This window comes from Salvelinus sp. IW2-2015, linkage group LG13 (genome assembly GCF_002910315.2).
Source record: "Salvelinus sp. IW2-2015 linkage group LG13, ASM291031v2, whole genome shotgun sequence".
NCBI lineage: Eukaryota > Metazoa > Chordata > Actinopteri > Salmoniformes > Salmonidae > Salvelinus > Salvelinus sp. IW2-2015.
This window is the reverse complement of record NC_036853.1, coordinates 38,799,342-38,822,286: the sequence shown is the minus strand read 5'-3', so window position 1 is coordinate 38,822,286 and position 22,945 is coordinate 38,799,342. Positions and strand designations below refer to the sequence as shown.

Below are 22,945 nucleotides of genomic sequence, written 5' to 3'. Positions count from 1 at the left end.
GCCATCCACTAGATGTCAACAGGCAGTGGAAGGTGGAATGGGGTGTCTAGCTTGATCTGAGGTCGAACAAGAGCTCTTGGAATGACGTGACCCCAATTTCCTTTGCCTGCCAAGGCGCGGGAAGGAACCCCAGATTGCCTTCTGAAAAGCTTTCGGTATAGACGGCTAATATCTCCGGCTTTGATTTGATTTGATACATGTGATAATATCATCGTAAAGTATGTTTTTTCAATATAGTTTTATCAGATTATTGAACGTTTATCGGGAGTTTTCCATTCTCTGCGTTTGGTGAAGATGGACATCTTCGCGCCACTTGGCTAGCAGGTTGCTAATTCGACAGGCGAAGAGGACATTCTAAAACCAAACAACGATTTATTCTGACAAAGGACTCCTTGTACAAGATTCTGATGGAAGCTCAGCAAAAGTAGGAACCATTTATGATGTTATTTCGTATTTCTGTGGAAAATATTTAGTTCTTTTTCTGCCCTCATTGCAGGCGCTGTCTCGCTATAACGTAGCTGTATGTGGTACTAAAGTTATTTTAAAAATCTAACACGGCGATTGCATTAAGAACTAGTGTATCTTTCATTTGCTGTACAACATGTATTTTTTAGTAAAGTTATGATGAGTTCTTTGAATACTCTTTTATACCTCAAATATGCACATTTTTCGAACAAAACATAAATGTATTGTGTAACATGTTATAAGACTGTCATCTGATGAAGTTGTTTCTTGGTTAGTGACTAATTATATCTATATTTTGTCGGTTTTTTGAAAGCTACCTATGCGGTGGATAAATAGCATTGTGTGTTTGGCTATTGTGGTGAGATAACATAAATATATATTGTGTTTTCGCTGTAAAACATTTAAAAAATCGGACATGTTGGCTGGATTCACAAGATGTTTATCTTTCATTTGCTGTGTTGGACTTGTTAATGTGTGGAAGTTAAATATGTCATTGCAAAGTAAGGAGGGTTTTAGGGACTGGTTCCAGTTTCAATCTCCTAAAGATCCACCAGCAGAGAGACTAATCCTGTTAGGGAAACTGGGAATCAAAACCACTGGGGCTACATCCTTCTCCACGTATCCCTCTATATATCCTTCTCCAGCATACTGTGAGCGAGGCCTTTTATGGAGTGTATGTATACCAAAACCATCGCATTGAGTGAAACTGACACCACTGAAAAGCCATGTCACAATCGTCTTTGTAAGCAGACCTTCAAATCAAGTGCTACCAGCTCTGAACCCAAAGGGCAGCTCACACGCACACGCACTGGACACTCAACACACTGCTCTTCCAATGCCCTGCTCCAGCAAGCACAAGACATTTCCTCTTTGTAAAGGTTACAGTGGCCTAACACAGCTCTGATGTCATGGTCAGTCTCTTCATCTGTCCTCTCCACAGTTCTTCTCAGCCTGCTGCCTACTGCCCAGGGGCCTCACTAAGCCCCAATATGTCACACCCAGTCTGCTGATCTCCTGTTTGGTACTGCTCTGCACTGCTCTGTTTTCTAACAAACCTCGGCCAAACCAAGATTCTCGACAATACACCGTCAACATTCTAATTCATAGATGTGATTTCTCTTTGGCAAATAGGAATAATGATTACTSTATCTGGTGAATTCAAATGTATATAATCAAATACATTTCCAAAGTGTATYTTTATACTGCAGGTATAACGACTGCTGTCAGATCAGAGTTTCTCTAGTCTGGAGCCAGTTTGTTTTAACCAGTATATACTGTAGTCCCAGGACGCTTCATTGTCCCTGACCTCTAACCCCTAAACTCTCCTCCAGTAGAGCAGGTCATGTGGGTCTGATTGACAGGAGCTCCTCATGTTGGGAGAAAAKTGTGAAGTCTTCACTACAGTACGGTCTGGGCCAATGAGTCAACCTCCAGCGCTCTCGGGGCCAATAACAAGACTGCACATGTGCTCCAGATAGAGGTCAAGAGTGCAGGAGGAGTGCATCAGTGTGCAATGACTACCACCCAGGGGAGGATGAAACTGTTCAAGTGTGCACTGTTGAYCACACAAGAGATAACTTACGACTGCATCAGAGCCCATTGGCAAAGACAGGGTAGGGTACAAAATGTGGTATGCTGTGTACATATTGTTGAAGACATTCAGTGTGGCTTCTTTCTGTAAACAATTTTGTTCGTTATGTACTGTATAACACCGAAAATACAATGTTACAACAGATTGGATCTGCTTACTCCACACTGATATTTTAACTCCTTGTCCAAAATTACTACTCATATAAAATCAGTGTTTGGAGACACACGGCMTTGCCTGAGTCTGTGTGATAAAGGTCTTGTGGCAGGTGGTTTAATGTCTTATTGTGACATGAGGTTAAAGATCTGGGTGTCATTCTCTATCTCTGGTCCTTATACACCACTGTTCTCCCTGTGGACCAGGGTAGGGCATGTAACAATGACATTCTCCCTTCTCCTGGGCCTGCTGTGTACAGGAGGCAGGCTGGGCAGATGCAGATAAGGCCTGAATGGCCCAATCAAACTAGCCCTGATACACCTAGTATCTATTATCATGCTGTCTGCATAATAATGGGGGAAGGCCAGCCATATCATGGCTCCAGTCAACTTAAAGGACAATGGGTTCTCTGCCATTGATCAACAGTGCAGCAGATCCAATCATTTCAGATGGTGGTGAAAAGGCCTGAGTGTGTGCATGTGTATTGTTGTCTATGTGCCTGTGTCAACACAGACAAAGATGCAGAGAAGACTCAATCAATCTCAGGGTCGGTGCTCCTGTGCTCCATCCATATGGGTTGAKAATTGACTATGTCATTTTGTGGACATTAATGTTTCCTTTTTCTATTCTCCTCGGACTGAAAGCCACAGTGGTGGTAAAGTGCATTGATAGCGTCATGCAGGTAAATGAGGTGGTCGAAGTACCCAGAGAGTATAGACAACAGCCTCCAGACAATTTGATATATATAGCACATATAATCTAAAGTTGCTCATCTCTGTAACTTCATCTTCACTGATCTGACGAGACAGATGGAAGCAGTATGATGTATGCCTATCAGGGGTCTGCTTTTTCAGCTGTCAAGTTCCTTCAWATCAAATCAAATGCTATTTGTCACATGCTTRATAAACAACAGGTGTAGACTAACAGTGAAATGCTTACTTTACGGGCCCTTCCCAACAATGCAGAGAGAAAAACAGAGAAATAATAGAAACAATTATAACAAGAGAAATAAATACACAATGACTAACGATAACTTAGCTTTATACATGGGCAGAGGTGTGGTGCTGTAGTGCTGATCCACAGATGACGCAATCTCAATCGCACTCCACACTGCCCTTTTTCACCTGGACAAAAGGAATACCTATGTGAGAATGCTGTTCATTGACTACAGCTCAGCGTTCAACACCATAGTGCCCACGAAGCTCATCACTAAGCTAAGGACCCTGTGACTAAACACCTCCCTCTGCAACTGGGTCCTGGAGTCCTGACGGGCCGCTGCTAGGTGGTAATGGTAGGCAACAACACGTCTGCCACGCTGATCCTCAACACTGGGGCCCCTCAGGGGTGTGTACTTAGTCCCCTACTCTACTCCCTGTTCACCTACGACTGTGTGGCCAAACACGACTCTAACACCATTAAGTTTGCTGTCGACACAACAGTGGTAGGCCTGATCACCGACAACGATGAGKTAGCCTARAGGAAGGAGGTCAGAGACCTGACAGTGTGGTGTCAGGACAACAACCTCTCCCTCAATGTGAGCAAGACAAAGGAGCTGATCGTGGACTACAGGAAAAGGCGGACCGAAAAGGCCCCCATTAACATTGACGGGGCTGTAGTGGAGCGGATCGAGAGTTTCAAGTTCCTTGGTGTCCACATCACCAACTAAAACATTGCACTGCACCATGAACACCATGAAGGTACCAGTACCAAGTCGATGTGTAGGGGTACGACGTAATTGAGGTAGATACAGTATGTACATATAGGTAGGGGTAAAGTGACTAGGAAACAGGATAGATAACAAACATAAGCAGCAGCGTATGTGATGAGTCAAGAGTGCAAAAAGGGGGAATGCAGATAGTCCGGCAGATATTTAGTTATTAGCCATTTAGCAGTCTTTTGGCTTGGGGGTAGAAGCTGTTCAGGGTCCTGTTGGTTCCAGGCTTGGTGCATCAGTATCGTTTGCTGTGCAGTAGCAGAGAGAACAGTCCAAGATTTGGGTGACGGGAGTCTTTGATAATCCTTTGGGCCTTCCTCTGACACCGCCTGGTATATAGGTCCTGGATGGCAGGGAGCTAGGCCACAGTGATGTACTGGGCCATTCACACTACACTCTGTAGCGCCTTGCGGTCGGATGCCAAGCAGTTGCCATACCAAGAGGTGATGCAGCCAGTCAAGATGCTCTCAATGGTGRAGCTGTATAACTTTTTGAAGATCTGAGGGCCCATGCAAAATCTTTTCAGCCTCATGAGGGGGAAGAGGCATTGTCGTGCCTTCTTCACGACTGTGTGTGTGTGGACCATGTTAATTCCTTAGTGATGCAGACAACAAGGAACTTGAACCTCTCGACCCGCTCCACTACTGCCCCATCAGTGTGGATGGAGGTGTGCTTGGCCCTCCATTTCCTGTAGTCCATGATCAGGTCCTTTTGTCTTGCTGACGTTGAGGGAGAGGTTGTTGTCTTGGCACGTTACTGACCTCCTACTTATAGGCTGTCTCATCTATGTTGGTGATCAGGCCTACCACCGTCGTGTCGTCAGCAAACTTAATGATGGTTTTGGAGTTGTGCGCAGTCATGGGTGAACAGGGAGTACAGGAGGGGACTAAGCACGCACCCCTGACGGCCCACGTGTTATGGGTCAGCATGGCGGATGTGTTGTTGCCTACGCTCACCACCTGGGGGCGGCTTGTCTGGAAGTCCAAGATCCAGTTGCAGAGGGAGGTGTTTAGTCCCAGGGTCCTGCTTAGTGATGAACTTAGAGGGCACTATGTCTTCTGTGGATCTGTTGGGGTGGTATGCAAATTGGAGTGGGTCCAGTGTGTTTGGGATGATGGTGTTGAGCCATGACCAGCCTTTCAAAGCATTTCATGAATACAGATGTGAGTGCTACAGGGTGATAGTCATTTAGACAGGTTACCTTGGTGTTCTTGGGCACAGGGACTATGGCGGTCTGCTTGAAACACATGGGTATTACAGACTGGATCAGAGAGGTTAAAATGTCAGTGAAGACACTTGCTAGCTGGTCAGCGCATGCTCTGAGTACGTGTCTGGTAATTCCTCTGGCACCGCGGCCTTGTGAGTTTTAACTTCTTGTGGATAGGGGGCAGCATTTTCACGTTTGGATGAAAAGCATTCCCAGAGTAAACTCCCTCTTACTCAGTCCCAGATGCTAATATATGCATATTATTATTAGTATTGGATAGAAACACTCTGAAGTTTCTAAAACTGTTTGAATCATGTCTGTGACTTATTATTTATTACTTACTTAGAACTTATTTGGCAGGCAAAACCCCGAGGACAAACCATTCAGATTTTTATTTTTTGAGGTCACTCTCTTTTCAATGGCTTCATTGGGAATCCAGATTTCTAAGGGACCTTCCTGCAGTTCCTATCGCTTCCACTTGATGTCAACAGTCTTTAGAAATTGGTTGAAGTTTTTCCTTTGAGAAATGAAGAAGTAGCCATGTTCAGAATGAGGCTCCAGTGAAATGTACTGTTTGTTAGGAGGCGCGTGACCAGAAAGCATGCTACACATTGTTTTCCTCCGGTATTGAACATAAATCATCKCGTCTTCAATTTTATTGATTATTGACGTTAAAAAATACCTAAAGTTGTATTACAAAAGTAGTTTGAAAAGTTTGTACAAAACTTTCAGGTAACTTTTGAGATATTTTGTAGTCACGTTGTGCAAATTGGAACCGGTGTTTTTCTGGATCAAACGCGTCAAATAAATGGACATTTTGGATATATATCGACGGAATTAATCGAACAAAAGGACCATTTGTGATGTTTATGGGACATATTGGAGTGCCAACAGATGAAGCTTGTCAAAGGTAAGGCATGAATTATATCTTTATTTCTGCGTTTTGTGATGCGCCGGGAGGGTTGAAATATGATGGTCTGTGTTTGTTTGCTTGGTTGCTATCCTCAGATAATAGCATTGTTTGCTTTCGCCGTAAAGCATTTTTGAAATTTGACACATTGGCTGGATTCACAACAAGTGTAGCTTTAATTTGGTATATTGAATGTGTGATTTCATGAAAGTAAWTTTTTWATGGTAATTTATTTGAATTTGGCGCTCTGCATTTTCACTGGATGTTGGCCAGGTGGGACGCTACCGTCCCACATATCCCAGAGAGGTTAAGGTCTTACTCACATCGCCTACGGAGAATGAGATCACACAGTCATATGGAACAGCTGGTGCTCTCTTGCATGGTTCAGTGTTGCTTGCCTTGAAGRGAGCATAGAAGTAATTTAGCTTGTCTGGTAGGCTCGGGCAGTTCACGGCTGAGTTTCCCTTTGTAATCTGTGATAGTTTGCAATCAGGAGGATAGAGTTATGGTCAGATTTCCCAAAGGGAGAGCGAGGGAGAGCCTTGCATGCGTTTCTGTGTGTGGAGTAAAGGTGATCTACAATTTTGTCGCCTCTAGTTGTGCAGGTAACTTGCTGGTAAAATTTTTGTAAAACGGATTTCAGTTTCACTGCATTAAAATCACCAGCCACGAAAGTMCCACTTCTGGGGGTGTCATTTTACAAATGGCCCTGTGCAGTCTTAGTGCCACCTTCGGTTTGTGGTGGTAAATAGACAGCTACGAAAAAAATGGCTGAAAAGCCAGTGAGATGTATATTATCGATGTCCTTGTTCAGCCGTGAAACATAGAATATTACAGTTCTTTGGTCCCGTTGATAGGATAGTATTGAACGGAACTCGTCCAGTTTGTTCACTAACAGAATGGAGGGTAGAGGCGGTTTATTTGCTCGCCAACGTAGTCTCGTCAGGATGCCGGCTCGTCTGCCTCTTTTGTGCCGTCGCTTCCTCTTTCGAATCCTGGGGATTAGGGCCTGGTCTGGAGTATGCAGAACATCCAGAGCTGCGGACTCGTTGAAGTAGAACTTGCCATCCAAATTGAGGTTAGTGATCGAGGCTGTTCTGATTTCCAGAAGCTGTTTTCGGTCATAGGTAATGATGGCGGAGACATTTTGTACAAAAAAAGTTAAGATCAGCATAAAAAAAACACACAAAAAATAAGAATTGGTCAGGAGCCCGTAAAACCACTGCTCTCCATTGCAGCGCCATCTTGTTGGATCAGTGCAGATGAAGAGAAGGACATTAACAGATGAAGTCATAGATGTGATCATAAGGGTTTATCAAGTAGTTGTACCTGACAAAGAAATTATAAAGAGTAGTATAGAGTAGTAATTACCTGACGTAGAGCGTTCTTTTCTGGCTGGTCCGTAGAGAGCCAGAGCCTGAGCTGATTCTACTGTTCATCATCTGCTCCCGAAGATCATGGATTTTGGCTTCAAACTGACTGTATTCTGTAAAACAGGGAAAAAGAGGAAATTAACAACATGAACATTTGAAAACTGGCAATAGTCTGGAAAATAAGCGACAGAGATAAATCCTCTGAAGGAAAGGGAGAAAAGAAAGAAGACTGATTCCACTCTGTTCTGCAGAGGAAAGTTACAATGAATGACCAAGGCTATTTGGACACCTGCTCATCAAACATCTCATTCCAAAATCATGGGCATGAATATGGAGTTGGTCCCTCCTTTGCTGCTATAACAGCCTCCACTCCTCTGGGAAGGCTTTCCACTAGATATTGGAACATTGCTGCGGGGACTTGCTTCCATTCAGCTACAAGAGCATTAGTGAGGTCGGGCACTGATGTTAGGCGATTTGGCCTGGCTCGCAGTCGGCGCTCCAATTCATCCCAAAAGGTGTTCGATGGGGTTGAGGTCAGGGCTCTGTTCAGGCCAGTCAAATTCTCGCACACAAATCTTGACAAACCATTTATGCATGGACTTTGCCCCTGCGTACGGGGGCATTGTCATGCTGAAACACGGAAGGGCCTTCCCCAAACTGTTGCCACAAAGTTGGTAGCACAGAATCGTCTAGAATATCATTGTATGGGGTAGCATGAAGATTTCCCTTCACTGGAACTAAGGAGCCTAGCCCGAACCATGAAAAATAGCCACAGACCATTAATCCTCCTCCACCAAACTTTACTGTTGGCACTATGCATTAGGGCAGGTAGCGTTCTCCTGTTATCCTCCAAAACCCAGATTTGTCCGTCGGACTGCCAGATGGTGAAGAGTCATTCATCACTCCAGAAAACGCTTTTCCACTGCTCCAGAGTCCAATGGCGGCGAGCTTTACACTACTCACTCCAGTCGACGCTTGGCATTGCACATGGTTATCTTAGGCTTGTGTGCGGCTGTTTGGCCATGGAAACCCATTTCATGAAGCACCCGACAAACAGTTATTGTGCCGCCATAGCTTCCAGAGGTAGTTTGGAACTCGGTAGTCRGCGGACAGACGATTTTTAGGCGCTATGCGCTTCAACACTCGGTTCTGCGAGCTTATGTGGCGTATCACCTCACGGCTCAGCCGTTGTTGCTCCTAGACATTTCCACTTATAACAGCACTTACAGTTGAACAAGCAGCTCTAGCAGGACAGAAATGTGATGAACTGACTTGTTAGAAAGGTGGCATCCTATGATGGTGCCATGTTGAAAGTCACTGAGCTCTTCCATTTTACTGCCAATGTTTGTCTATGGAGATTGCATGGCTGTGTGCTCAATTTTATACACCTGTCAGCAACGGGTGTGGCTGAAATAGTCGAATCCACTAATTTGAAAGGGGTGTTCACATACTTTTGTGTATATACACTGCTCAAAACAATAAAGGGAACACTAAAATAACATCCTAGATCTGAATGAATGTAATATTCTTATTAAATACTTTTTTCTTTACATAGTTGAATGTGCTGACAACAAAATCACACAAAAATGATCAATGTAAATCAAATTTATCAACCCATGGAGGTCTGGATTTGGAGTCACACTCAAAATTAAAGTGGAAAACCACACTACAGGCTGATCCAACTTTGATGTTATGTCCTTAAAACAAGTCAAAATGAGGCTCAGTAGTGTGTGTGGCCTACACATGCCTGTATGACCTCCCTACAACGCCTGGGCATGCTCCTGATGAGGTGGCGGATGGTCTCCTGAGGGATCTCCTCCCAGACCTGGACTAAATCATCCGCCAACTCCTGGACAGTCTGTGGTGCAATGTGGCGTTGGTGGATGGAGCAAGACATTTACATTTACATTTAAGTCATTAGCAGACGCTCTTATCCAGAGCGACTTACAAATTGGAAAGTTCATACATATTCATCCTGGTCCCCCCGTGGGGAATGAACCCACAACCCTGGCGTTGCAAGCACCATGCTCTACCAACTGAGCCACACGGGACCACACGAGACATGATGTCCCAGATGTGCTCAATTGGATTCACGGTCTCGGGGAACGGGTGGGCCAGTCCATAGCATCAATGCCTTCCTCTTGCAGGAACTGCTGACACACTCAGCCACATGAGGTCTAGCATTGTCTTGCATTAGGAGGAACCAGGCCAACCGCACCAGCATATGATCTCACAAGGGGTCTGAGGATCTCATCTCGGTACCTAATGGCAGTCAGGCTACCTCTGGCGAGCACATAGAGGGCTGTGCGGCCCCCCCAAAGAAATGCCACCCACACCATGACTGACCCACCGCCAAACGCTCATGCTGGAGGATGTGCAGGCAGCAGAAACGTTCCTCACGGCGTCTCCAGACTCTGTCACGTCTGTCACATGTGCTCAGTGTGAACCTGCTTTCATCTGTGAAGAGCACAGGGCGCCAGTGGCGAATTTGCCAATCTTGGTGTTCTCTGGCAAATGCCAAACGTCCTGCACGGTGTTGGGCTGTAAGCACAAACCCCACCCTGTGGACGTCGGCCCTCATACCACCCTCATGGAGTCTCTTTCTGACCGTTTGAGCAGACCATGCACATTTGGTGGCTGCTGGAGGTCATTTTGCAGGGCTCTGGCAGTGCTCCACCTGCTCCTCCTTGCACAAAGGCGGAGGTAGCGGTCCTGCTGCTGGGTTGTTGCCTCCTACGGCCTCCTCCCAGTCTCCTGATGTACTGGCCTGTCTCCTGGTAGCGCCTCCATGCTCTGGACACTACGCTGACAGACACAGCAAACTTCTTGCACAGCTCGCATTGATGTGCCATCCTGGATGAGCTGCACTACCTGAGCACTTGTGTGGGTTGTAACTCCGTCTCATGCTACCACTAGAGTGAAAGCACCACCAGCATTCAAAAGTGACCAAAACATCAGCCAGGAAGCATAGGAACTGAGAAGTGGTCTGTGGTCACCACCTGCAGAACCACTCCTTTATTGGGGGTGTCTTGCTAATTGCCTATAATTTCCACCTTTTGTCTATTCCATTTGCACAACAGCATGTGAAATTTATTGTCAATCAGTGTTGCTTCCTAAGTGGACAGTTTGATTTCACAGAAGTGTGATTGACTTGGAGTTACATTGTGTTGTTTAAGTGTTCCCTTWATTTTTTTGAGCAGTATATATATAGTGTATGACTGTTTTGGGTTACAGCAGATCTTATTATTTTCTCGTGATGAATGCATTACGGCAGAGAGATGTAACTACTGTACTCTGAGGTAAAGGGAGAGAAAGACAGTGGGATGAAGAGAGAAATTACATTTTTGTGAGTATAATGTTTACTGTTCATGTCTGATTTGTTTATTTCACTTTAGTTGATCTATTCCACTTGCTTTGCCACTGTAAATATGAGAGAATGCAGAAGAGAGCGAGAGAGCGTCCTTGCGTCAACATGCCTGCTGTGCAGAGTAGATATAAAGGGTTTTAGTGTAGTTGCTGTTCTGTGGCTGAGTCTGTGTTCCAGAGAGACTGGCTAAGAGAGAGAGAAAGGCCACGGGTTATTTCTCTCTGGCTGCAGCGTCTGACAAAATCTCTCCTTTTCTGAGAAGATAAGAGGAATTCTGAGAATAGGAGAGGTCTACTAGTAGCTTTTAATCTGGTTAAGACTGAAATAAGTTAACCCATGCAGACATGTCTAGGTGAGAGAGTTATAAACTGATTTAGGGCTTGGTAGAAGTTCTGTAATCAAAATCAAAACACATCTATAATAGATAATTAACCCTCCCGTGGTCCTCGGGGTCAGAGTGACCCAGGCCCTGTGTTTGGAGGCCCCCGCTCTGTGGTCTGTGCTGGGGGTCAGCGTGACCCAGCCAGCCACTAGCAAGGTGTATGTTATTGTGTGTATTGTGTGTACTGTGTGAGGTAGGGGCTCCCCCTCTGTGCTCGGGGTCAGAGTGACCCAGCCAGCCACTAGGAAGGTGTATGCTATTGTGTGTACTGTGTGAGGTGGGGGCTTCCCCGCTGTGCTCGGGGTCAGAGTGACCCAGCCAGCCACTAGGGAGGTGTATGCTATTGTGTGTATGTGTGAGGTGGGGGCTCCCCGCTGTGCTCGGGGTCAGAGTGACCCAGCCAGCCACCAGGGAGGTGTATGCTATTGTGTGTACTGTGTGAGGTGGGGGCTCCCTCGCCTGTGCTAGGGGTTCAGAATGACCCAGCCAGGGCTACACATATCCAGACATGCCCGCTGAGGACAGCCCAGTGGTGCACGGGTGAACTACACACACGGCTACACACGCCCAGCGGCGCAACAGGGGCGCAACAGGGGCGCAACAGGGGGGAACACGCGCTGTGTAAGAGGACGAACAAGAGGATGAACACGAGGAAGAGATCGCCTCGGCTCGCGCCCAAAGGGAGACGTTGCTGTCGAAAATGGCAACATCAAATGGTCCCCCGTGGCCTATGGCCACCACAGGGCCCGTGTGATCTGCCACGCTGGGCCGGATGAGACTCCGGGCCCCACAGCCTATGCCGTGACTCACGCCCGCGACATCGCATCCACCTTCCACCTGTTTGTCACACCGGAAATAGAAAGGATAATTCTAGAAATGACAAATCTGCATGAGGGAAGAAAATACAGCGATGGCTGGCGAGCCATGGACGCCACCAACTTGCGAGCCTACGTAGGGCTGCTGATCCTAGCGGGCGTGTACAGGTTCCGAGGTGAGGCCGCGGCCAGCCTGTGGGACGCGGAGAGCGGCAGGACCGTGTTCCGAGCCACCATGCCGCTCAAGGTCTTTGACAAGTACTCGAGGCTGCTGCGATTCGACGATCGCCAGTCCAAACCCGCGAGATTCGCCACGGACAAACTCGCAGCCATAAGAGAGGTCTGGGACCATTGGGAGGCACGGCTGCCAGCCCTCTACAACCCAGGGCCTGACGTGACAGTGGATGAGCAACTGGTCCCGTTCAGAGGTAGTGTGTGTGTGTGTGTGTGTGTGTGTGTGTGTGTGTGTGTGTGTGTGTGTGTGTGTGTGTGTGTAACAAACGCCGTTGGCCCCAATGAGCCAGTAATGAGGCTAATCTCTTCTCCCCTTGCCAAAGGCCGCTGTCCTTTCCGTCAGTACATTCCCAGCAAGCCGGCGAAATACGGCATCAAGTCGTGGGTGGCCTGCGACGCCAAGTCCAGCTACGCTTGGAAGATGCAAGTGTACACCGGCAAGGCGGCCAGCGGAGGCCCCAAGAAGAACCAGGGGATGCGCGTCGTCCTCGATCTGACAACGGGACTGAGTGGTCGCAATGTCACGTGTGACAATTTCTTCACCTCCTACGAACTGGGACAGCGGCTCCTCGAGAGGAACCTCACCATGGTGGGCACGGTGAGAAAGAACAAGGCCAAGCTCCCGCCGGCACTGCTCGAGTCAAAGGGCAGACAGGTCCTCTCCTCCAGGTTTGCCTTCATGCCCACCGCCACTCTAGTGTCCTACCTGGCAAAGAAAAATAAGAACGTGCTACTTCTGAGCACGCTGCACACAGAGGCCCAAGTCAGCGATCGCCGTGACAGGAAGCCGGCCGTCATCCTAGACTACAACTGCAACAAGGGCGGCATGGACAACCTAGACAAGGTGGTCGGCACGTACAGCTGCAGACGGATGACTGCCCGCTGGCCCCTGGTCGTCTTCCYCAACATCCTCGACGTGTCCTCCTACAACGCCTTTGTCATATGGCGAGAGATCAAGCCTGACTGGATGCCTCGGAAGCGGAACAAGAGGAGGGTGTTCCTGGAGCAGCTGGGAAAGGCACTTATGAAGCCGCTGATCCAAAGAAGGCAGCATCTCCCCCGCACCGAAGCGGTGTCAGCACTTGTCAAAGTCCTACAGAGTGCTACGGAGTGCTCGTCAACAGCATGAGGAGCCCGCCGCTGCCCCGCACGCTGCCKCAGCCACCGGGGCAAGTAAGAGGAAGAGGTGTCAGCTCTGCCCACCGAAGAAGGACTCTAAGACACACACGGTGTGCTGCAGGTGTAAGAAATACATCTGCAAGGGCTGTTCACACGCATACTGTCACACTTGCGCCCATTGYGCCTTTAGCCAAGACGGGACAGGGTGACCCGGAGGACGCGGGGTCTAGACACAATACGAGGACGACGGGAGGGTTAAGAGCATCATAAGCTCTGCTTCTAGCTCCGAAGCAATTTTGCAGTATTTCTTTTATTTGTTATTTCTTCGATTATTAGGCCGGATTTGTTTTTGTTTTTACATACAGCCGGAAATAACTTTTGGATATCAGAGRGGCGGTAACTCACCAGCATTACGACCAGGAATATGACATTCCCGAATTGGATCCTTTATTCGTACCCCCCAGGGCAATTGAACTTATTCCAGAGGCTGCTCCAAAACAACGCCGGTGGAGAATAGGTATTCGGAGTGGACTTCTAGTCCGACTCAGGAGGTGTGCACACCATCCACCGCTTCCGAGTATATTACTCGCTAATGTTCAGTCTCTGGATAATAAAGTAGATGAGCTCTGGGCGAGGATCTCCTTCCAGAGAGACATCAGGGATTGTAACATGCTCTGTTTCACGGAAACATGGATTTCTTGTGATATACTGTCCCCGTCCATACAGCCAGCTGGGTTCTCAGTACATTGCGCAGACAAGAATAAAGAACTCTCCGGGAAGAACAAAGGCAGGGGTGTATGTTTCATGAATAAATACTCATGGTGTGATTGTGATAACATACAGAAACCCAAGTCCTTTTGTTCATCCGACCATATTACCTCCAAAGAGAATTCCCTTGGTTATAGTCACAGCTGTGTCTATAACCAAGGCAGAGTTGCAAAGAAAAAGCCATATCTCAGACTGGCCAATAAGAATAAAATATTATGATGGGCAAAAGAACACAGACACTGGACAGAGGAACTCTGCCTAGAAGGCCGGCATCCCGGAGTCGTCTCTTCACTGTTGACGTTGAGACTCGTGTTTTGCGGGTACTATTTAATGAAGCTGCCAGTTGTGCACCGGGGTCTCCCACACCTTTTTATATTCTGGTTAGGGCCAGTTTGCGCTGTTCTGTGAAGGGAGTAGTACACAGCGTTGTACGAGATCTTCAGTTTCTTGGCAATTTCTCGCATGGAATAGCCTTCATTTCTCAGAACAAGAATAGACTGAAGAGTTTCAGAAGAAATTACCTTGCTTCTGGCCATTTTGAGCCTGTAATTGAACCGACAAATGTTGATGCTCCAGATACACAACTAGTCTATAGAAGGCCAGTTTTATTGCTTCTTTAATGTGGACAACAGTTTTCAGCTGTTGCATATTGCATTTTTTTTCTTCTAATGATCAATTAGACTTTTAAAATGATAAACTTGGATTACAACGTGACATTGTTGATATTCCATTAAAAATCAGCTGTTTCCAGCTACAATAGTCATTTACAACATTAACAATGTCTACACTTTATTTCTGATGAACTTGATGTAATTTTAATGGACAAAAACAAGGACATTTCTAKGTGACCCCAAACTTTTGAATGGTTGTGTATATACAGTTGAAGTCGGAAGATTACATGCACCTTAGCCAAATAAACTGATTTCACAATTCCTGACATTTAATCCTCGTAAAAATTCCCCTGTCTTAGGTCAGTTAGGATCACCACTTTATTTTAGGAATGTGAAATGTCAGAATAATAGTASAAAATTATTTATTTCAGCTTTTATTTCTTTCATCACATTCCCAGTGGGTCAAAAGTTTACATACACTCAATTAGTATTGGCATTGCCTTTAAATTGTTTAACTTGGGTCAAATGTTTCAGTTAGCCTTCCGCAAGCTTCCCACAAAAAGTTGGGTGAATTTTGTCCCATTCTTCCTGACAGAGCTGGTGTACCTGAGTCAGGTTTGTAGGCCTCCTCCTTTATATCCACAGTAAAACTTTTGTACCTGTTTCCTCCAGCATCTTCACAAGGTCTTTTGCTGTTGTTCCGGGATTGATTTGCACTTTTCGCACCAAAGTACGTTCGTCTCTTGGAGACAGAACGCGTCTCTTTCCTGAGCGGTTTGTCGGCTGAGTGATCCCATGGTGTTTATACTTGCGTACTATTGTTTGTACAGATGAACGTGGTACCTTCAGGCATTTGGAAATTGCTCCTAAGGATGAACCAGACTTGCGGAGGTCTACAATTTTTTTTTCTGAGGTCTTGCCAATTTCTTTTGATTTTCCCATGATGTCAAGCAAAGAGGTACTGAGCTGGAAGGTAGGCCTTGAAATACATCCACAGGTACACCTCAAATTAACTCAAATGATGTCAATTAGCCTATCAGAAGCTTCTAATGCCATGACARTTTCTGYAATTTTCCAAGCTGTTTAAAGGCACAGTCAACTTAGTGTATGTAAACTTCTGACCCACTGGAATTGTGATATACTGAAATTTAAGTGAAATAATCTGTCTGTAAACAATTGTTGGAAAAATTACTTACCCGTTATTGTGCACTTGTTTACGGGTCTCGTCCCGTGTATTATTTAGAGGTTTACACCTCGCTCTTTTGTTTGGGTGGAGAAAATAAAACCCCTATTACGTATTCCTGCGCCTGTCTCCAATCATTATACAATGTGACAGAATACCCGACCCACTAAATGCAGACAGCAGGAAAGACTGAGCTGTCAAACATCGCAGAGACAATCCAGCATCAAGAGGACTGTCTCTCCCGACTTGGCAGCGCCATGGACAGCGTGCTGGCAACCACCCTGCGTTTGGAGGGGAATGTGCAGTCCATCCAGTCTCCAGCTCCGGTTCCGGCACCAGCCCCCACACCACTACCTGCTTCCGTCTCATCTGAGCCGGGCCGCGGCATACTCTTGTCCCTCCTGCAGCGCTTTGACGGCGCGCAAGGGATTCCTTCTGCAATGCAACCTGTACCTCACTCACTATACCGAGGCTCCGGGAGGGCCGAGAGTGGGGTGCGTGCCTACTCCGACTACGCCAGGGAGCTAGGACTGCCTTGGAGTTCGCTCTGGAGTTCCGGACCATCGCGGCCTCCACCAGATGGAACGAGGCYGCTCTGGCCACCGTGTTCTGCAGCGGACTGCGGGAGGAGGCACAGCTGGAGTTAGCCTGCCGTGATGACAACCTGTCACTTGACCAGCTCATCAGCATGTCGATTCGTTTGGACAATGCGGTCCCTCATGRGGTCCCGGAATCCTGCGCGGAATCCGGAGCCCATGGCTACACCTGCTCCGTGGCCAGAGCTGATGGAGGTGGATTCTGCACGTTTGCCCTAGGCAGAGCGTAGGAAAAGGAGGAATCTGGGCCTCTGCTCCTATTGTGGAGAAAGGGGTAATTTCTCCCTGACCTGCCCTCTATCTACTAATAGGCGAGGAGGTGACAAGCCTGGGAATTCTCTTGCTCCAACCCAGGTAGGATGCAAGATCTCCCCTCCTTTTCTGTCAACTTAACTAGTGTGTTTTCCCATTTAAATACCCTAGCCCCTCACTCCCGTTAGCTCTGATTCCGGAGCTGCCGGGAATCTTTTAGATAGCTCACTGTATTACGCATTCCTTTGGTTCCCCTACAGTCACCCATTCCGGWTCGAGTCCTGGATAATCGTCCAATAGGGACTGGGCTCGTACATCACATCACTGTTCCTGTTTCTCTGCTGACCCATGACACTAATTTAGAATAGATCACCTGATTATAGACACCCCCACACACCCTGTTGTTTTAGGTCTCCCCTGGTTGAGTTGGCATAACCCTGTTATTTCCTGGTCAGAGGGGAGACTGCTGGGTTGTCGCAGGAGTGTCAGGGGTGGTGTTTCGTGGTGTCTGTCAACACCACTACGGTGGAAAGTCCGGACCACACCCTCAAGTGGAGTTACCGGAGAAATACCAGGATCTGCACCGGGTTCTCTCTAAGACCCAGTCTACATCCTTTTTGGGCTACCTCATATCCACAGAGGGAGTGGAGATGGAGGAGCAATACTTCAGTGCAGTCAGGTCATGGCCCATCCCCAACTCCGTGAAAACAGTCCAGCGATTCCTGGGGTTCGCCAACTTTTTCCGGAGGTTCATCCGGGGCTTCAGCATGGTGGTCGCYCCTCTTACCTCCCTGCTGAGATGAGGTCCCCAGCGGCTTCGTTGGACGGCGGAGGCAGACAGGGTGTTCGAGACACTGAAGGCACGCTTCACCACTGCCCCCGTGCTGGCACATCCCAACCCCTCAAATCCCTTTATCGTCAAGGTGGATGCCTCCCAAGTAGGAGTCGAGGCAGTGCTGTCCCAGGGCACTGGAACCCCTCCAAAGCTATGGCCCTGCGCCTTTTACTCCAAGCAGCTGAGCCCAGCCCAGGGGAACTACGACGTAGGGGACAAGGAACTCTTTGCGGTCAAGAACGCCCTGAAGGCGTGGAGAAACTGGCTGGAGGGGTCCAAACACCCTTTCCTGGTGTGGACGGACCACCGCAACCTAGAGATAAATCAGGGCAGCGATTTATCTTATAGGCCAGGCTCGAYGAACGTGAAGGCGGACGCCCTGTCTCACCTCTATGACGTCCTGTATCATCGCGCCAGTGGTGTGAGAAGTGGACCCCGACATCCTGCAAGCTCTGCATATGGACTCCGCACATGCAAAGTGTCCGGAGAACCGCGCCTACGTGCCCATGGGTGTGCGGGACRGCCTCCCTACCTGGGCGCCTGTGTCGAGTCATCCTGGGATAGGCCGTACCATCGCCTTCCTGACAGAAGTACTGGTGGCCCAACTTGGCGAGGGACTACCGTTCTCGTAGTTGTGGACCAGTTTTCAAAGGTTGTCGCCTCCTTCCTCTGCCTGGGCTCCCGTCGGCCATGCAAACCGTGGAGGCTCTTTTACGCACGTCTTCCGGCACTACGGGACCCCAGAYGACATTGTGTAAGATCGTGGCCCTCAGTTCACCTCACACGTATGGAAAGCGTTCATGGAACACCTGGGGGTTACAGTCAGTCTCACCTCCGGGTACCGCCCTCAAGCTAATGGGCAGGTGGAGAGGATCAATCAGGAAGTGGGCAGGTTCCTGAAGTGTTACTGTCAGGACTGGCCGGGGGGGGGGGGTGGTTGAATTTTCTACCTTGGGCTGAATACAAGCAGAATTCACACCACCACTCCTCCACTAACCTCACTCCTTTCCAGGCGCATGTTGGGGTTTCAGCCGGCCCCTGCGGTGGACGAGTGGTTTCGTCGCACAGAGGAGACCTGGAACYCTGTGCACACTCGTCTCCAGTGGGCCATGCGTCGGCTCTTCACCCGGAACCTGCCCCACCGCCTGCCCTGCCGGAAGCTGAGCCCGTGGTTATTTTGGGTCGTTTAAAGTCCTGAGGAGGGTTAATGAGATAACGTACCATTTGCAACTCTGCTGATTACCGCATTAACCCGACTTTTCATGTGTCTCTCCTCAGGCCAGTGGTGCCTGGTTCCCTCGCTGAGGCTGGACCCAGTGTTGCCCTGCCTCCTCCTCTGGACATCAAGGGAGGTCCGGCGTACTCGGTCCATGAAGTCCAGGATTCGAGGCGTCGAGCGGGGTTGTCTCCAGTACCTCATCGACTGGGAGGGTTACAGCTCAGAGGAGCAGTGCTGGGTTTCTGCGGTGGACATCCTGGACGCTTCGCTGACCAGGGATTTTCACCATTGACTGACCCACACCTTGTCCCTGAGGCCGGTACTCAGATCCTGTCTCTTATACACATCTAGATGTGTATAAGAGACAGGACCCGCACCGCGTCCCTGTGGTCGTCCCCGAGGCGTCCCGCTTGTGGTGCAGCGCGTGGGGGGAGGGGGGGGGGGGGGGGTACTGTCACGGAACCCCAATGTATTGCTTCCTATTCCGTTAACCAGCTCCGGAAGTCTACATCACCGTTCTTCTAGCCATCACTGAACTGGATTCATTACCACCAACCCCGGACTGTCTTGTCTCATTACGCACGCTTCCCATTCCCCCTGATTAGTATATCCCGTGTATTATTTAGAGGTTTACACGTCGCTCTTTTGTTTGGCTGGAGAATWWAAWAAAWAAAWKAAWTACGTATTCCTGCACCTGTCTCCAATCACTATACAATGTGACAACATGCATACATGTGCACAGGCAGAGATTACATTTAGGACAACATATAGCCTAATAGAAAGAAATATGGCATAACCCTCAACCGTTGCAGTGACCAGACCCTACAAATGTACCTAGGTAGGCAGACAGTACCTAGCTACAGCCAGAAATGTTTCTAGTAAAGCCAGCTTATCAGTTTTAGAAATGTAAAAACTGTAAATTGTTGTATTATTGTTTATCCTCACTGTCAGTGAACTTAGCAAGCTAGTTTGCTGAATAGCCAATCATTGTTATTCACAACTGTTTGGAATCCTATCTTGCATGATGCCTATCATTTTAGCTAGCTACCTAAGTTAGCAAACATAACAATTATTATATTTCCCCCCACAATATGGGTTTCAGTAGATAAACTAAAAGCTAGCCAGCTAGGTGGCTTGCATGAAAAATAACTCACCAAGCTACTGTATTTGCCTGCATCTTCATGCTGGCATTTGCTGTAGATGAGCTTCTATTTAAATCCAACTCTGATTCGAATCCTCTTCGCTTTACAGTGCCTAAGGAAAGTATTCAGACCCCTTGACTTTTACCACATTTTGTTCCTTTACACCCTTAWTCTAAAATTGATTAAATAAACATTTTTCCTCAGCAATCTACACACAATACCCCATAATTACGAGGCAAAAATATATTATTTTAATATTATAGCAAATATATTAATATTAAAAACCGAAATACTATATTTACGTAGGTATTCAGACCCTTTTCTATGACTAGAAATTGAGCTCAGGTGTGTCCTGTTTCCATTGATCATCCTTGAGAAGTTTCTACAATTTGATTGGAGTTCACCTGTGGTAAATGCAATTGATTGAACATGATTTGGAAAGGCACACACCTGTCTATACAAGGTCCCACAGTTGACAGTGCATGTCAGAGAAAAACCCAAACCATGAGGTCAAAGGAATTGTCTGTAGAGCTCCGAGATAGGATTGGGTCGAGGCACAAATCTGGGGAAGGGTACCAAAACATTTTTGCAGCACTGAAGGTCCCTAAGAACACAGTGGCCTCCATCATTCTTAAATGGAAGAAGTTTGGAAACACCAAGGCTCTTCCAAGAGTTGGCCACCCAGCCAAACTGAGCAATCGGGGGAGAAGGGCCTTGGTCAGGGAGGTGACCAAGATTCCGATGGTCACTCTGACAGAGCTCCAGAGTTCCTCTGTGGAGATGGGAGAAACTTCCAGAAGGACAACCATCTCTGCAGCACTTCACCAATCGGGCCTTTATGGTAGAGTGGCAAGACGGAAGCCACTACTCAGTAAAAGGCACATGACAGCCCGCTTGGAGTTTGCCAAAAGGCACCTCAAGACTCTCAGACCATGAGAAACAAGATTCTCTGGTCTGATGAAACCAAGATTGAACCCTTTGAACTGAATGCCAAGTGTCTGGAGGAAACTTTGCACCATCACTACGGCGAAGCATGGTGGTGGCAGCATCATGCTGTGGGGATGTTTTTCAGCGACAGGGATTTGAAGACTAGTTATGATCGAGACAAAGATGAACGGAGCAAAGTACAAAGAGATCCTTGATGAAAATCTARTCCAGAGTGCTCAGAACCTCAGACTGGGGTGAAGGTTCACCTTCCAAAAGGACAACYACCCCAAGCACAAATACAGGTGTGCCAAGCTTGTAGCGCCATACCCAAGAAGACTCGATGCTGTAATCGCTGCCAAAGGTGCTTCAAGAAAGTACTGAGTAAAAGGTCTGAATACTTACGTAATTGTTATCAGTTTTTTCATTTGTAATACATTTGCAAAAATGTAAAAACAACGGTTTTTGCTTTGTCATTATGGGGTATTGTGTGTAGATTGATGAGGAAAATAAACAATTTAATACATTTTAGAATAAGGCTGTAAAGTTACAAAATGTGGAAAAAGTCAAGGGGTCTGAATACTTTCCTAAGGCACTGTATACCGAACTTGTGTTGATGAGAGGAATCATTTGAAGCCATTGTGGTCTGGTCAATTCTTTCAGTTTTGACCAGAGGAATGTGTGTTTTGTCTGCATCCCTTTCAAAAAAGCCCTTCTTGGGTTGTAGTCTTTCAGAAACTGGAAAAATGTGTCACATTGTATATTCAGCAATGAATCTGCCGATAGGAAAATCGCTGAAAGACGTCCAATGTCTCTATCAAACAAGGACAACCATGTCTACACACAACAAAAATGTATAGTGCGATCGGTATGACATAGAGGCTTCCTACAAAATATGAATAGCCTACTAGGGAAGCTTTTGTCATTACAGGGTGGTATTTACATTGAATCTGGTATCGTTTACTAAAGATAAAAGTCAGTATCCGCCGGGTTCCCTTACTTGTGAGTCTGCCGACGAGTACGAGGAAAGGTTGAGTTAAGGTCATACGGAAGACTACACTCTGGACCGGATAGAAATACCACCACACAGAACATACAATTTTCCCAAGGTTTACACCAAAGTTTATATATGTTAGCACATACTGTATAGACAGTTGTATCGCCTCTGCAATTTAACTCTTTTTTGTTCTGTTACTCTCCTTTACACCGCTACGGCTTCTTTTACAAAGTGGCATGCCATTTAGATTCAACCGAGTATTTGAGTAAAGATTTTATAGGCAATCTTTAGTCAAGAGAAACGCCCCTGGATTATGACAGCAACAAACATAAAACATAGAGGCAGAAAAACACTTACTCTAAAAAATCCTTCCCTAGATTATATAAAGGTCAGACACACAACACACACACACACACACACCACACACACACAACACACACACACACACACACACACACACACAACACACACACACACACACACACACACACACACACACACACACACACACACACACACAAACACACACACACACACACACACACACACATCACAGGACTAGAAGAAGTTGTATTAAAAGGTGAAACTAAGGCGAACACAACCCCCCATAAAACCCAGTTTGATCCCGTTTGAAACAACAGTCACATAGAAACACCAGAAGAGAGAAATTCTGCTGAATTCCTAACAAGTCTTAAAAATGCATTTTTCTAAACAGAAAACTGCTTGTTGCGTGCAAAGGCATGTGTGTTTGTCTCTTCTCTCATCTTAGACATAGCGGCAGGCAGCAGAAAGGAGCTGAGCAGAGCACTTTGCTCTCTGTGCATAGCGCTGTACCATATCCTACTACCCATCCCCAAGCCATTACTGTACACAGAATCTAATTAAGGCTGAGTAATCCAATCGTACTGGGGCTCCACACACAGAAACACAAATATACACACACACACACACACCACACACACACACACACACACACACACACACACACACCACACACACACACACACACACACACACAACACACACACCACACCACACAACACACACACACACACACACACGAGAAGGAATCAAGCTGCCCAATTGTA

At 47.1% G+C, this 22,945-nt stretch overlaps 1 protein-coding gene and 1 pseudogene across 1 annotated transcript in view; one reads left to right on the top strand and one right to left on the bottom strand.

Moving 5' to 3' along the window:
- LOC111971430 (discs large homolog 1-like protein) overlaps window positions 1-22,945 on the bottom strand; it is a 216,117-nt gene that overhangs the window by 36,402 nt on the left and 156,770 nt on the right. Inside the window, exon 11 of the mRNA XM_070446257.1 lies at window positions 7,412-7,526. Coding sequence (XP_070302358.1) covers window positions 7,412-7,526 — 115 coding nt within the window. The remainder of the gene's footprint in view (window positions 1-7,411; window positions 7,527-22,945) is intronic.
- On the top strand, window positions 11,125-13,539 carry LOC139028565 (piggyBac transposable element-derived protein 4-like; annotated as a pseudogene).